Here is a 14,687-nt window from a genome sequence, read left to right as displayed (position 1 = left end):
CATCAGGGACTTTCTGGCCTTCAACCCGGTCTCGGACACTTCTGTGTTTAATACCTGGGACGCATGCAAAGCTTCGTTACGAGGCACCTGCCTAGCCCTCAACGCGAACCTTAACAAACTGAGGAGGAAGGAACGGGAAGAACTAGAAGCGGAACTGGCCATTCTGGACAATCACACAAATCGAACCCGTCCAGGTTGACCCTCCGGCCTTTGACGGCTGTGAGGGGGAAACTAAAGGCCCACTACAATAACCAAGCTGAATTCACTCTCCTGAGGCTACGGCGCCTCTCATATTTGCAGGGGAACAAGTTGGGAAAGCACTTGGCCCGCCAACTTCGGGATAAGAGGGAGAGGGAATACATCAGTGGGATCCAAGACTCGACGGGGACCCTGCAGCACCGAGAAGAGGACAAGGCGGACCTTTTTGGCCGCTTTTATGCAGCACTTTACGCGGGGGACTCTCTTGACCAGGAGGCCCAGAGGATATACCTGGCTGACCTCCCCATACCGCAGGTTTCTAAGGAGTGGAATGATCTCCTGGCTGCTCCTATCTCCAGAATTGAAGTGTTGGATGCTATAAAGGCCCTGAAACTTCATAAAGCACCGGGCCCGGACGGCTACACTGCTCTTTTCTATAAGTAATTTGCGACGGAGTTGTGCGACTACCTAGTCTCCCTCTTTAATGAGATGGCTGTCACCGGGAACACCTCGGGGTCTATGGCTGAAGACGTAATCTCCGTTATTCCCAAGCCGGGGAAGGACCTGTCTAAATGCTCGTCGTATCGCCCTCCTTAATATTGATGCTAAATTATATTCCTCTATCATTGCGCACAGGCTCCAGGACCTAATGCCGGCTCTCATACACCCGGACCAGTCTGGGTTCATCAAAGGCCGGCAGACACACGACAACATGAGGAGGGTGATCCACCTGATAGAAAAGGCCACTAAGTTCCACATTCCGGCGGTGCTGGTGGGTCTCGACGCGGACTAGGCTTTTGATCGTGTGGACTGGGGGTTCATGTTTCGCACCCTGACCGCCTTTGGCTTCTCGCCTCAGTTCGTATCAATGATACGTGCAAATTACAGCAGTCCCAACTCTAGTGTAATGCTTAATGGACATCGATCTGCCTATTTCACGCACTCCCGTGGCACCAGACAGGGCTGTCCCCTCTCCCCCCTTCTCTTCGCTCTAAGCATCGAGCCACTAGCTTTAGCGGTGCGAGAGCATGAGCAGATCAAAGGTCTCCCCTTTACTGGTGAGCAGCATAAGATCTCTCTGTTTGCGGATGATGTGCTATTATCGGTGGGGGACCCAGCTCACTTATTACCGCATATCCAGGCAGTGTTGTCTGACTTTGAAAGGGTGGCCGGTTTTAGAGTCAACTTTGATAAATCATATATCCTGAATCTCACTCTCCCTCCGGCGGAAATGGAACGTGTGCGGCTGCTCACACTCGTGGGCGCCCTCCTCTCTCTTGTACCTGGGGGTCCGACTGACGCCCTCTATAGGGTCACTGTTCGCCGCAAACTTTCCCCCATTGCTGGGGGCGGTGCGAGCGGACTTATCTTTTCCAGGCCTTCCCCATTCCGATAGACGTGGACTTCTTCCGGCGTCTTAAAACCTTGATGCTGCGATTCATCTGGCAGGGAGGGCGGGCGCGGTTCTCCTTCGCAACTCTGCGACGACCATGAGGGGAGGGGGGAGTGGGCTTCCCCGATATGCACCTGTACTATACAGCCGCGCAGCTACGGATCCTGGTGGAATGGTCCCAACAGCTCTCAGAAAAACACTGGCTGCAAATGGACAGGAGTGTGGCTGGGCGGTCGGTCTGGGACCTGGCTTGGAAACCCAAGGCGGATAGGCCCAAGAACGCCTACATCAGTACACCCACCAGCACCGTCCTGAAGGTCTGGGACACGGTCTCTGGTGATGACCGCTGGACTACGTTCCCGTCCCCCTTTACACCCATACACTTCAATCCGGCCTTTCCGCCGGCGATGCAGGAGGGCCCATTTCAGCTATGGAGGGAGGGAGGTTGTAGGGCTCTTACACACTTGTTCCATGGGTCTGCACCGCTCACTTTTGTCAACTGCATGAGAGATTACGGGATCCCAGCCACTGAACGATTCCGCCACATCCAACTCCTCCACTGGGCAACCTCACCGGGGGTGGGAGATGCAGCTACAAGACTGCCGTCACCGTTTGAGGCCTTTCTCCTGCGTACTTCCACCATGAAGGGCGCGATCTCTTTCCTGTACAATTTGCTGCTTACCACTGCAGTGTCTCCCCGTCCCCGCTACATGGTGCAATGGGAGGAACTCCTGGGCCGAGATATTCCGGACAAGGAATGGAAGGGTCTCTGGCGAGACATCGCTGCACACAACCATTTGGTAGATCTGAGAGAGGCCCACCTAAAGACCCATATGGATTGGTACTTGTACCCATCCAAGCTGCATCGAATATTCCCGGCCTCCTCGGACAGATGTTGGAGGGGCTGTGGTCTGCTGGGGGACTTCCGCCACATTTGGTGGGACTGCCCGATCATCCGCCCATACTGGGAAGAGATTCTATCCCATATCAAAGACGTCCTAGGCTATCCGATACCTGATTCCATAGAGCATGTTCTACTGGGTCTCCGAGATCCGGCTCTGGAATATCAAACGAGAGCAGATAAACATATCCTATGGCTCTGCCTCGGAGCCGCCAAGCTCTCCTTGGCTGCGGCCTGGAAGAAACCGGACGCCCCGGCGATATCCCTGTGGCACGCGAGACTATGGAGATTACTGAGCCTGGAGCGAATGGCGGACATCTTCTTGGGCAATTTCAAAAATTTCCTGTTCCGCTGGGGCCCCCTAGTCCGCTTCCTCTCACGAGGCCTACCCTCTGCGGTCTGCCCGTCCGCTGTGCGCGCTCTCCACCTCTTTCAGATTTAATCAAGGATGTGTGATGTGGGAATGATTGTGGATCGTTGTCGCCACCACCAGGGGGGTGGGTGGGGAAGGGGGGTTGGAGGGGGGGAAGTTGGTTACATTATTTGTTGCGACACCTCAGGGCATATGGAGGCTGCCGGACTTTTTCTTTCTTTGCTGCACTGACTCCCTCGCCTGGGTTTCACCACCCTTCTTCGCAGGGCTGTTAACCCTCTGAGATTTGAAAGGGGGATTGCTCTCGATTTCTTATATAATTGCCATCGGACACTGATTCCTCGTACTGCACTTTGATAGCTTTCTATATTGCCCCCTTTTTGCCTCTTATTTTGCCTCTTTAACTGCCCCCTACGCGGGGAACGTTGCGGGATTGTCGCTTGTCTTCTTGTTTTTTTATTTTTTTTTACTCTCCTGTTCTCTTTCTGCAAAAAAAAAAAATGTAAAAAAAAAAAAGGAAGCCCCTTATTAGACAGGCATTTGGGAGAATTGAAGCCTCGGATCATGGGGATCGGCGAGGCAGGCGTAATCACTCTGAAGGAGCAGGACTATTCTGAGAACAGGGTTTGGGTAAACCGAGGCACATCCTACTATATAAAGCTTGAACTGAGTTTAACAGATTAATTCCTCACTCCTGTAGTTTAAGCAAGAGTAACCCTCTGTCCACTAAGTCTAAGTGAATTTAAGTCTTACTGTACATCTGTTTGTGTACTGTAATTCAAGAGTTCGGGTTCTAGCGAGGAAAACTAAGTCTTGCACGTTTCTGAGATCAAAAAAGTGAGCACCATTTCATTATGTAATAATGACTTATGTTATTTCCAGCATTTAGGAAACAGCAAAATATTGATATTTAACACAATATAAAAAGAGTAACAATTAACACAAGCAGTGGCAAAGCCAATCGTTCTGATTTCTTTATATATGACAGTACTTCTTCATAGGTTGGCAAGTTTCGGTGGGTAGGTGAATGAAATGAAATGAAATTAAAAGTGAATTTATAGAGCGCAATTGCTGCCCAGTGGCGTCCAAGCGCTAGTGCAGGCTAGTAGTAACAAACACTTAAAAGGAATCAGCCAGAAGAATTAACAGGGGGTAGTGAACAGGAAGGTTTTTAATTGTTTCCGGAATGACAGCAGATTGGAATTGGATCGAAGTTGAAGAGGGAGAGAGTTCCACAACTTGGCAGCGTTTAGTGCAAACATCCTGCCACCAGCTCTTGCTCTTTTTACTTTGGGTATTGGGGCTAGAAAGGCCTGGGAGGAGCGGAGATTTCTGGTCGGGTGGTAGTGAGCTATTAGATTACGGCTAATTACTGGTCCCGTCTGCCAGAAAGCCTGATGAGAGATACACATTGCCTTGAAGGCAATTCTCTGTCGAACCGGTAGCCAATGCAGCTTGCTAAGACCGGATTTGACTGATTGTCTACGAGGCAGCTGCAGCAGGGTGCGAGCTGCGCAGTTCTGGACTACCTGGAGCTTTCGCAGTGTGAATTCCGGGGCACCAAGGTAAAGGACATTACTGAAGTCCAGCCGGGACTGGCTCAGACCCTGGACTGCAACCTGCTTGGCCTCCATAGGTAGAAGCGGGAGAACTTTCCTCAACATTGTGAGGAGGCCAAAACAGGTCGCAGACAGTTTGATGCCCTGAGTGTTGAAAGAAAGGGTCTTATCAAGCTATACTAAGCTCTTTATGTTATCTTTAGGTGTTGGGGGAGTGCCCAGACATGGGGGCCAGAGGGAATTGAATTGTACTGGAGATGTTGGTCCTAGAAGCATCAGCTCTGTTTTATCCCCATTGAGCTTTAGGGAAGACGTTGTCATCCATTCCTTAATTTCCTCCAGGCATTTCATAAGACCTGATGAAGGCGGTCTGTTGCCTTCCTGCGCCAAGGAAACCACTAGCTGAGTGTCGTCAGCGTATGAAATGATCTTAATACCAAACGGCTGGACGACCTCGGCCAGTGGTTTCATGTAAATGTTAAATAGCGCAGGGCTTAAGGAGGAGCCCTGCGGTACCCCACAGCTCAGTGATCTGCTGGCAGACACCGTATGAATGAAAGCGATAATGCGGCAATAGAAGGATAAAGGGACTGATGGATAAAAGGTTGGGTGACTGGGGAGATAGGGATGGATGAAGGGATGAGTGAGTGCATGGAGCTGAAGAAATCGGAGAAGAAAGCAGGCTCCTGCCACCAACTTGATTGCAGCAATGTCCAGCATCATTGCCTCAATCATTGATGCATCCATTCATCATCTTATCCATTCATCCATTAATGCATTACACTTCTGTGACACTTTCATCAAAATATGCTCACAAGGACTGTTTTTGCAGGGAGTAACATCATCAAAGACTGCTTTCCGCTTCCCTAAGACATAGCTTGGTAACGAGCTATGACTTGAGCTCAGCATTGACTTCAGGTATGCGAATGTTGTCCGGGTGATTTTCTAGCTCCTATCAATTGTGCTAAGCCAAGTGCGAAACACAAATAGCCCAATTTAATGCTTAGTTTTCATGTTGCATACTTTCCTTCTGTTCACTATTGCCAATATATTTAGGATCATTGCTACATATTTGTTTAACTAGATTGGCATGTAATACAAGACGGGGCTTCGTGGAATTGCTTACAGAAATGACCACTAATTACATGGGCACTGCTTCTTACCCATTGGTTGAATGGGAAGCATTCAAAGTAGTAGTGAGGGGGGATTGTATTCCAGTGACAATAGGAGCCCGAGAAGCAATTACAGATGGCCTTGCAGAAGCACAGTCTTCTCAACAGGGGTTGAAAAAGGAGGCTATCAAGGATCCCAGTTTAGCGGCCCATCTTCAAAAGGCTAGAGACAAACATGCTGATTTACTTGAACAATTATTTGGCATTGACCTGGCTGCATATACAGCCAAAACACACACTGATGGTGACAAAGCTGGCAAATTACTAGCACAACTAATCCAACCACAGTGCTCCCATGCCCCAATCCGCTCTACCAAAGACGCCTCTGGTAGCCCAGCCCTTACACAACAGATTAATATCACTTCCAGACAATATTACAAGACAATGTACTCATCAGAGGCAGCCCCATGGTCAAAATCATGGAGGAATCCCTGATGAGAATTCATATGTCTAAAGTATCACCTGAGCACCCTACTGATTACAATCAATGAGGCAAAGGTTACTTTGATACCAAAACCCAGATGTGAACCTGAAATCCTGTCCTCATATCAGCCGTTGTCAATCCTAAGAAATGACTATATGATTTTTAGCAGAATTCTGGTGGATAGACTAGTGCCTTGCCTTTTGGGTATCATCCATGATGATCATTATAGATTCATCCCGTGTCTGAACACTTCATTGAATATTAGGCTGTTTTATCACATTTTGGAGCATGGCCCATGGACCTCACCTGATCTTAAGTAGGCACCTGGACACCTAGCTTGCCACTTGTTAGTTGTCTCCAGTTCCTCCTTGTTTCAGACTAATCCAGTGGCTCCGCAGCTGGCTGGGTTTTCTTGCTGGGGTTTTCCCAACCAGGTGTTCCAGCAAACAGAAGCCCCACCCACCCCAGGACCTACTTAATGCAGGGTGCAGTGCGACTGCACAGCGGACACACGCAATGAGTGCCCCGCTGGTGCACCGAAGATGGAACAAAGGCAAGACTATCTGCATCCGCCCATGCCTGGACTGTGCCCAGCACCACGATTCCTGGCCCTCCCCCTCCGGAGATACACCATTGCCAAGCTCTACACCCTTGCCCCAGATGCCTCAACAAACACTGCCACCACACTGACCCATGCTCCACGGTAGGATCTTTCACCTATACCCACTCCAATTCACCTGCCACTGCACACACACACACCAGCCCACTGTCAAGCCCCACCACTAACATACCGCAGACACCACCTGAACTAAAAAAACAACTCACATGTGACCCTCTCAACACATGCTCACTATGCAAGCATTCCACTGAATAATGGGACCTCGTCACCAACCTCGCACCCGGCATCGTCTTCCTCACTGAGTCTTGGCTCAAACCCACATCCGCCCCAGACATTGATACAGCGATCCTCGATGGATGTAAAATCACTCACCAGGACAGCACCAACAAGCCGGGAGGTGGAGCAGGCCATCATCCACAAAGAGACCATACAGTGTACCACCAGCATCACCAATACCACCACCCCCATGGAACATCTCAACTTCAAGCTCCACACAGACAACAAGACAACCATCAGAGGTACCCTTGCATTCTGATCCCCCAAGCCCGCGCTCAAGCTCCTGCAACACCATCGCAGACTTCATTGCGCCCCTAGCCTTAGACTCCAAGGACTACGGGCCCGATGTAGGTAAATCTTTTTTACCACTTCTTAAATACCGATTCATACCGAATCGGTATTTAAGAAGTGGTAAAAAAGAGGAGGGGAGATGTAGGTATTTCAGATTCGGTAAATACCGAATCGTTAAGATTCGGTATTTACCGATTCTGTAAATACCTAATCGTAATGCCCATTGATTCCTATGGGCATTGAAGCCCATAGGAATCAATGGGCATTACCGAATCGGTATTTACAGATTCGGTAAATACCGATTTCAGCAAAGGTGCAGGGGGTGTCACTTTGACACCCTCTCGATTCAGAAAAGGGGGTGGTGATGGACAGAGCATCTGAGTTAAACAGAACACTCATACCCAGTCAAAAGATCAGGGCTTGATCCATCACCGTTTTTTAGCTCACTGCACCATCCCAGTTCAGAACCTGGCTACATGCAAATTAGTCTGTCCCTGGCCCAGTGCATCATGGGAACAGGGCAGACCAAACTACCAAGCCAATTCTTTACTGGAAAGGAAACAAGCTTCCGGGGACCGGTTTCTGGCATTGCAGCCGTCTTCGGCCCGGCTTGCTTGAATCCTAATGGTGCAGTGAGCAAGGGACTCACATCTGAGCATACCCTGCCACTAATTTGCATGTAGCTAGGTTCTGAACTGGGATGGTGCAGTGAGCTTTTGACTGGGTAGGAGTGTTCTGCTTAATTCAGATGCTCTGTCCATCACCACCCCCTTTATGAATCGTTTTGGCCACTATAGGAGTGGAAGGGTATGCTCAGACATGACACGTCTGAACCCAAGGAGATCACTTGTTGTGTCGTCTAGGGCTCATCCCTCAACCCCCGCTCTTCAAAGCATATATGACCCCATTTGTCAAAATTGTCAGATCCCACGGCCTCAACATAATTTCCTACGCAGACGACACCCAACTCATCCTCACACTCACCGATGACCCCACCACCACCAGAACCAGCTTTCACAGATTCATGACAAATGCTGGTGACTGGATGAAGAACAACTGCCTGCAGCTGAACACAGAGAAGATGGAAGTACTGATCTTTGGCAACAGAAACAACAAATAGAGCGATTCCTGGGGGGCATCAGACCTTAGGACACTCACCCACTCCCTCCAACCATGCCAGAAACCTCAGTATCATCATTGACAACAAGCTCACCATGAAATCACAGATCAACGCCGTACCCGCTGCCTGCTTCCTCACTATGCGCATGCGACATAATATCTTCAAGTGGCTAACCCTACACACGAGACATACTGTGACACAAGCCCTTATTACCAGCTGACTGGACTACAGCAATGCCCTCTACATAGGAATCGCCGCACACCTTCTACAGAGACTTCAGACCATATGGAACGCCACAGCCAGACTCATCCTTGGCCTTCCCTGATGAACCCACATCACACCCCACCTTCGTGGGGAACTAGATTTGATCTATAAACAGATCATAAACCCATGATTTACATGCTGGGAGATGGTTCTTCCCACAAAGCATCACCAAGATTGATTAGACTGCTAGCTCGTTTACAAGAGTTAAATTTCAATATAAAATATTTGCCAGGAGGAAAAACTGTAAGGGCAGATTGCCTTTCTCGCATACCTATACTGGACAATGATGATTCCAGTCATTATGTTGATAAAGATGAATGTGTGAACTCCGGTGGCGAAGTGATCTAAAGAACGATGATGGATTCAACCCAGATCTGTGACTGGGGATGAGTGACTGTAAAGTTTCAGCACTCCGTCCATCATCTCCTTGTGTTTGCTTTGTTCGCCCTAAATTGGCAGGGAATGCCCAGGCATGGTTCCCTTGCTCACTTTGCCACTGGATACAAGCTAGCCTGGCTGATGAGGGGGTGTTACCCTGAAACCGGTCCCAGGATGCTTTTTTCCGGTCCAGGGAAGACCTGGCTTGGCCGTTAGGGCTGGACTGTTCCCATGAAACGCATGGTCAAGACTGATTTGCATATAGCTGGGTCTGAAGCGGGGTGGCGAAGTGAGCTAAAGAACGATGATGGGTTCAAGTGTCTGAAAAGTTTCAGCGCTCTGTCCATCACCTTCTTCTATTTGCGATGAATGTGTGATGACCATTATAGAAGCTACGGAGCCTTTCAATATTACTGGAGAAAAGTGGAGAACGTCTAGCGAGTTGGAAGAGACACTTTTGCAAGTCAAAAAGTACATAGTTAATGGTTGGCTATGGGATAGAAATTTAAGTCAGGATTTGAGAGTTTTTGCACAAGTAGCTTCAGAGTTGTCTGTGCTCAATGACATGGTACTTCGACAAGATCTGTTTGTGCCTCCTGTGGTTTGCACAAAAAAAACGCATGAAGGACATTTAGGTATGTCTGCCACTTTAAAGTTTATAAAAAAATACTACTGGTGGTCAGGGATTGACAAGCAGGTCAGAATGTATGAAGAAAGATGCAAAGAGTGTTTGTGCTCAGACAATCATTGGAAGATAAGTTCTTCTCCTTTGTGCCCTGTTGTATGCCCAAATGGTGCATGGGTAAAAATCGGAATTGATTTTGCAGGACCTCTCCACGTTTTGAGTGCTGATAACAGGTATCTCATATCTCATCGTGGCTGTTGATTACTTCTCAAAATGGGTGTATTATACATAGGATGGCAGATACCAGCACTACTAGTAAGTTCTTGAAACATGTGTTTAGCATTGAAGGTACTCCCAAAGAAATTGTTATGGATAACGGGGCACATTTTGTGTCTTCATCCATTTTATTTTTTTGCGCAAAAACATGGTGCGACATGTTAAAGTACCACTTTACAATTCTTCCTCAAATGGTCTTGTGGAGAGGGCCAACAGAGTGTTAAAGTAGGGTGTGCAAACCATTGTGGCCAACAAAATGGATATAAATGATTATTTGTAGGAGAAAGAGTAGAGCTGTAACACTACCACAGGGATTTTTCCATTTGTACTGTTGAGAGGAAGACATCCTTTTTTTCAATTCATCTTGCATGGTTGGGCGAAAAGGTTGGATTTAAAAATGACAAATTAAGAATCAAAGATATTTGTGAATATGTGAAAAGTAAACCGGTTTCTAGTAAAAGGTATTTTGATGAAAAGAGGAATGTAAAGGAATTTGAGTTGGCCCCAGGGGATTTGCTTATGTGAAAAAAAAGAATGAAGTGCCTAAGGGTGAGTCTAAATTTTAAAGTCCTATTGCAGTATTGAAAGCTTCCAAGACAGCTGTGTTGTTGGAGAACAAGTGCTGGTGGAACAATAACTGCATTGACAAATTGAGCAAGGAGCAAGCAAGCATTATGTCTTACAGAAGTGGGTATTTCCTGGATTTTCCAAATTTGAGCAGAAGTGATTGGTTTGATTATGGTGATGTTTCGGAGCAAGAGAGTTGCACAATGCTGTTATTAGGCAAGAAGTGGACATTAGAGAAACGAGATCATCATCTAAAGAAACTGGAGAACGTGATTGTGTGAAAGTTACCAACAGTAGGGCCAGAACAAGATCTCTACCGATTTCACTTTGAAACTCTGTCATGTATTTAATCTTTTAATGTTTTGTAAAAGGAGAGATGTGTTATACACTCATTAAAGTACTTAAAGTGTTCTGTATGCAGTAATTTTATGTCAAGACCGAAGGCTCCTACTATGCTTTTCTAATCTTGCTTTATTCAATAGCAGCCAAGATAAACACTAAAAACTACAGTTCCCAGAAGGCCAAGCAACCAATTGGCCAATGGGGAAACGTGGAATCCAGCACTAACAACTAATGTAGGGCAAACCCATGTATAATGCTTGCCCTGACTGCATACAGCCCTCTTTTCTTGCTGCTCGCAGTCAAGATAAGTACACGGTCTTGTCATATTTTTTCCTCCTACTTACACTGTTGATTTGTTGTATGTACATTGCATAGCTTTGGTAATTTTCACGTGTCTGTGCCTTCCGGTTGAGCTTTGCGCTCCCCTGCTGCTCGCGCGCTCACTATCTCTTCAGCGCGACACAGCCATTTTCTACTGCTTCCTACCTCAGCGGTGTTCTCACCATTTCTCCCGTCGAGCTTCAGCCCTGCTGTGCCTTCTCTGTACCGGAGCTTCGTTTCCCTCGCTCTCACTCCGGTTACGTCCTGCCCCTTGGTAGTGGTTTGCCTTGTTGGCCTGCTTCTCAGCATTCTCCTCACGCTCAGGAGTGGTCCCAGGTTGCTCTCAGCTTGCCTGTTAACCCTTTACTACCTCGTTTTTGTCTGCCTGTGATTTGACGATGGAGCTTGAAAGCTCTCCAGGCTCTGACATGCAAAATGAAGAAGGAGAGGCATTTAAAAATGATTTGAACATATTTATTATTTCCTTTGTGGAACATGGTGTGGAAGCTTCTATGAGGAGATTTTCTAAGAATATGGAAAACTCTATGATATCTTTAATGGCCAAATCTTTGGCCCATTCTGTGGGGGATAGCAGAAAGAGAACGTTGGTACCTTCTAGCACTAATTAATATGTTTCTGCAAATGTGAAGTCACGAGTGCTAAGTGAGGTTTCATCACGTGAGGTTGAGGACACTGCCTCCCAGGCCTCCTTCTAAGGAGGGGTTTTTATATTTCTAATGCTGGTAAATGTAAATCTAAATTGAAAACTCCTGAGGTACCAAAGAAACAGGTTATTTCCCAAATTTTGGACACAGAGGATGTTCTTGGGGACGCAGATGATGCGTTTGACCTTTTTGATACCAATGATCCTTCTGCCCCTCCTGCTAAGAAATCAAGAACTGATTCTTTTTCCTTCAGACCTCTTTTGGATTCAGAGGGTTCTCCTATGTTTGAGCCTTCTTCCATTCGCCATCCGAATTCTAGGGAATGGTTCCCTGCTTCACTTGTTGGTGATTATATATCATTGGTAATCATTCATTGGTAAAACGTCTCACTGAAGTCCATGTAGTGGTATATTTTGTTTGTGAGTCGGGGCTTGTCCTCTCTCTTAGCCTAAGGAATTTTTGACTAAAAGACTATTCATATTGTGAGTGTAATACTAATATAAACTTCTGATTTTTCTGACTTGGCCAAGATGTATGTGTCCCAGACGTTGTCTACAGCTTGAGATTAATTACATTGATTGAATGCTGTTCCAGGTGAATAAATTAGCAAATGGAATAACAAGCATTGGCATAGCCAATAGGTCTCGCCTTTGGGATTTTATAAGTATTTCGTTATGCAGCACAATATCCTTGGTGCAACAACATTAACTGTTGCATGGCTAAACACTTATAAGGTCCTAAAGGCAAGACCTATTGGCTATGCCAATGCTTGTTTATGTATATTTGACTCCAGGTGTTTATTATTGGATACTTTGACTCTAAAAATGTTGTACGTGTATCTTAATCGAGAACGCAGCATTGTTACTTTGTAACTGAGCGGTGGTGCTACAGCCCTCCAGAATTTTGCAGGGCATCTTGAAATACCATAACTATTAACTAGCACTTGCTGAAGTCAACCAGCACGCTTGCATTTCACATATATGCGAGGCAGTCTGGAATGTGTTACTGAGGGGTAGGTTATATAGTAATGCATATTTGTTTGGAGGAGAGACGTTGCGTCGGGTCCATTTGGAGATGCTAAGCAGAGGACAGGCACACAACTTCACAGTGTAGAGCTTCAGCCGCATCTAGAGCGTTCCCCGCTCTTACCTGCGCAGCGCACATGGCAGTCTGAAATTCTGGCTCCCGTTGGAGTCCCACCACGTGCACGTTCAATGGCTCGGTGAAAGGGGCTACAGGAGGGCATACTCGCGCACAATACATAGTGTACCCAGGGTCCGATTGCTTGTCTCCAGCAAGTCTGCCAGGGTCGCGCGTCAACAAACTCGAAGGTTCACCATAGCAACACCCGACGCCATGCCCAGTGCTACGAAAATACGTCACCACAGTGCTCCAATCAGGTTAAGGGAATAGTAAATTCTAACAACGACAAATAATGCTCTAGCTAGCCGGTAGCTGTCTTTTGAGTAATAAATACTATGAGCGAATGGACGAATCAAAATTGAAAGCGAGGAATTTCGGACAGAGCCAAAGACTCGAGAAAGTCAATGCAAATATTCTACATCTGGAAGTAATAAAAGACTCCAACCGTAACCGTAATCGTGTCTTTAACTTCTGTGCCTGTTTCCTGTTGAAACGTACAAGTATTCTCCTGTTAACGTGTATTGCGCCCCTGCAGACTAGTGCCGATACTTTATAGTATCATTACCAAGATGGCCGGTACTTTCGACAGACAGGACACTTTTCTTATTAGCACCGGTCAGGGTTGGTAGTCCCTTTTTTATTTCCTCTGCCTCCATTAACCGCGGTCTCTCTTTAGTTTCCACGACTCAAGTTGTGTTATTGTGTGTTTTTTCCACCACATAAGTCTAAGTGGCCTCCTGCTGTATGGTTGTCGAATATTTTCTGTTTTTGCTTTTTGCGTTTCTTTCTGTTCTGACTCCCAAGGTCTTACACTAGGGAGTAGTCAAAAGGAGGGATATGTGACTGTTCAACTTCTGCCAGCAGAGAGTGACAGAAGGTGGGTGCACTTTGTTCCATATTTACTTTTATATAGAACCAAAAATTATTTGTATTTACACTCGCAGGGGGCTGGGCTAATCCATTTACATTGACATCATGTCATGCAGGACCATGAAATAGGAGTACAACTGTTTCCCGTCCTGGCATTTCATTGCAAATCGATTTTGGGGTTGTAGTTGTGCAAAGGTAGGTAGTGTAACAAGACCACAGGATCTGTATAATGGTTGCTGTCCGTTTAACTTAAAGTATGGGAAAAATACTTTGAGGGCAAGCCTGTTCTTACTAAATTCCTAAACATAGTCTTTTTTTCAGCGAGATCAACAGAAATTTTAGATAGCAAATTGGAAGATTTTACATTGTTTCCTCGCATTTTAGTTTCCTCTAAATTATTGTGAACAGTTCTTCCACGGTGTGCAGTTTTAACACGTTTGATTTTCCCTCCTTTACTTCTCTAATTCTCACGCTTGACTCCTTTTCTTTTGCACATTTATACATGAAAAATTAAAGGAACTGCATTGAAAAAAATATATATATATAAGAGTAATATATAAGATGATGGGTGGCATTGGGACGGAGGAAACCATATCCTAGTTTCATGTTGAGTGACGCTGAATGTGCTCCACTGTACAGTGATAAGCTATGTGGACATCGACTGCGTTCATAAGAATGGTAACTCATGCAATATGTACGTTACTTGTTACAAACAAAGGCCTTTCTGGTCCGACAAAATGTAAAATTCACCTGTGACACTGTCCCTATTTTCAGTATGCTTGCAATTTTCGGTTTGCTTGCTATAACCTTCATTAAGTCGGTCTTTGCTCAGATAGAGCCCTAGGAGGAAACACACTTGGCATCCAGGCTGCTGATAGTCAACAAAGAGAGAAGCAACAGGGGGTCCCGT

General features: G+C 46.5%; 2 protein-coding genes across 4 annotated transcripts in view; one reads left to right on the top strand and one right to left on the bottom strand.

Annotated features, from left to right (window-relative positions):
* The window catches only part of PPIL6 (peptidylprolyl isomerase like 6), a 212,890-nt gene extending 199,793 nt beyond the window's left edge, over window positions 1–13,097 (bottom strand). Inside the window, exon 1 of one of the 2 annotated variants that reach the window (XM_078648402.1) lies at window positions 12,914–13,097. In XM_078648402.1, the coding sequence (XP_078504528.1) occupies window positions 12,914–13,027 (114 nt within the window). In that variant the 5' untranslated portion in view covers window positions 13,028–13,097. The remainder of the gene's footprint in view (window positions 1–12,913) is intronic. The other variant, XM_078648403.1, reaches the window with a different exon arrangement.
* ZBTB24 (zinc finger and BTB domain containing 24) overlaps window positions 1–14,687 on the top strand; it is a 191,147-nt gene that overhangs the window by 70,705 nt on the left and 105,755 nt on the right. Inside the window, exon 1 of one of the 2 annotated variants that reach the window (XM_078648400.1) lies at window positions 13,575–13,784. The exons of the other annotated variant lie outside the window; for it this stretch is intronic. The gene's annotated coding sequence lies outside the window, so the exon portion shown is untranslated. Of the gene's footprint in view, window positions 1–13,574; window positions 13,785–14,687 lie in introns of those variants that run through there. 2 annotated transcript variants of the gene reach the window in all.

This window comes from Lissotriton helveticus, chromosome 6 (assembly GCF_964261635.1).
Source record: "Lissotriton helveticus chromosome 6, aLisHel1.1, whole genome shotgun sequence".
NCBI classification, from domain to species: domain Eukaryota; kingdom Metazoa; phylum Chordata; class Amphibia; order Caudata; family Salamandridae; genus Lissotriton; species Lissotriton helveticus.
Note: the sequence above shows the minus strand (reverse complement) of the source record. Positions and strands in the feature narration are given on the sequence as shown.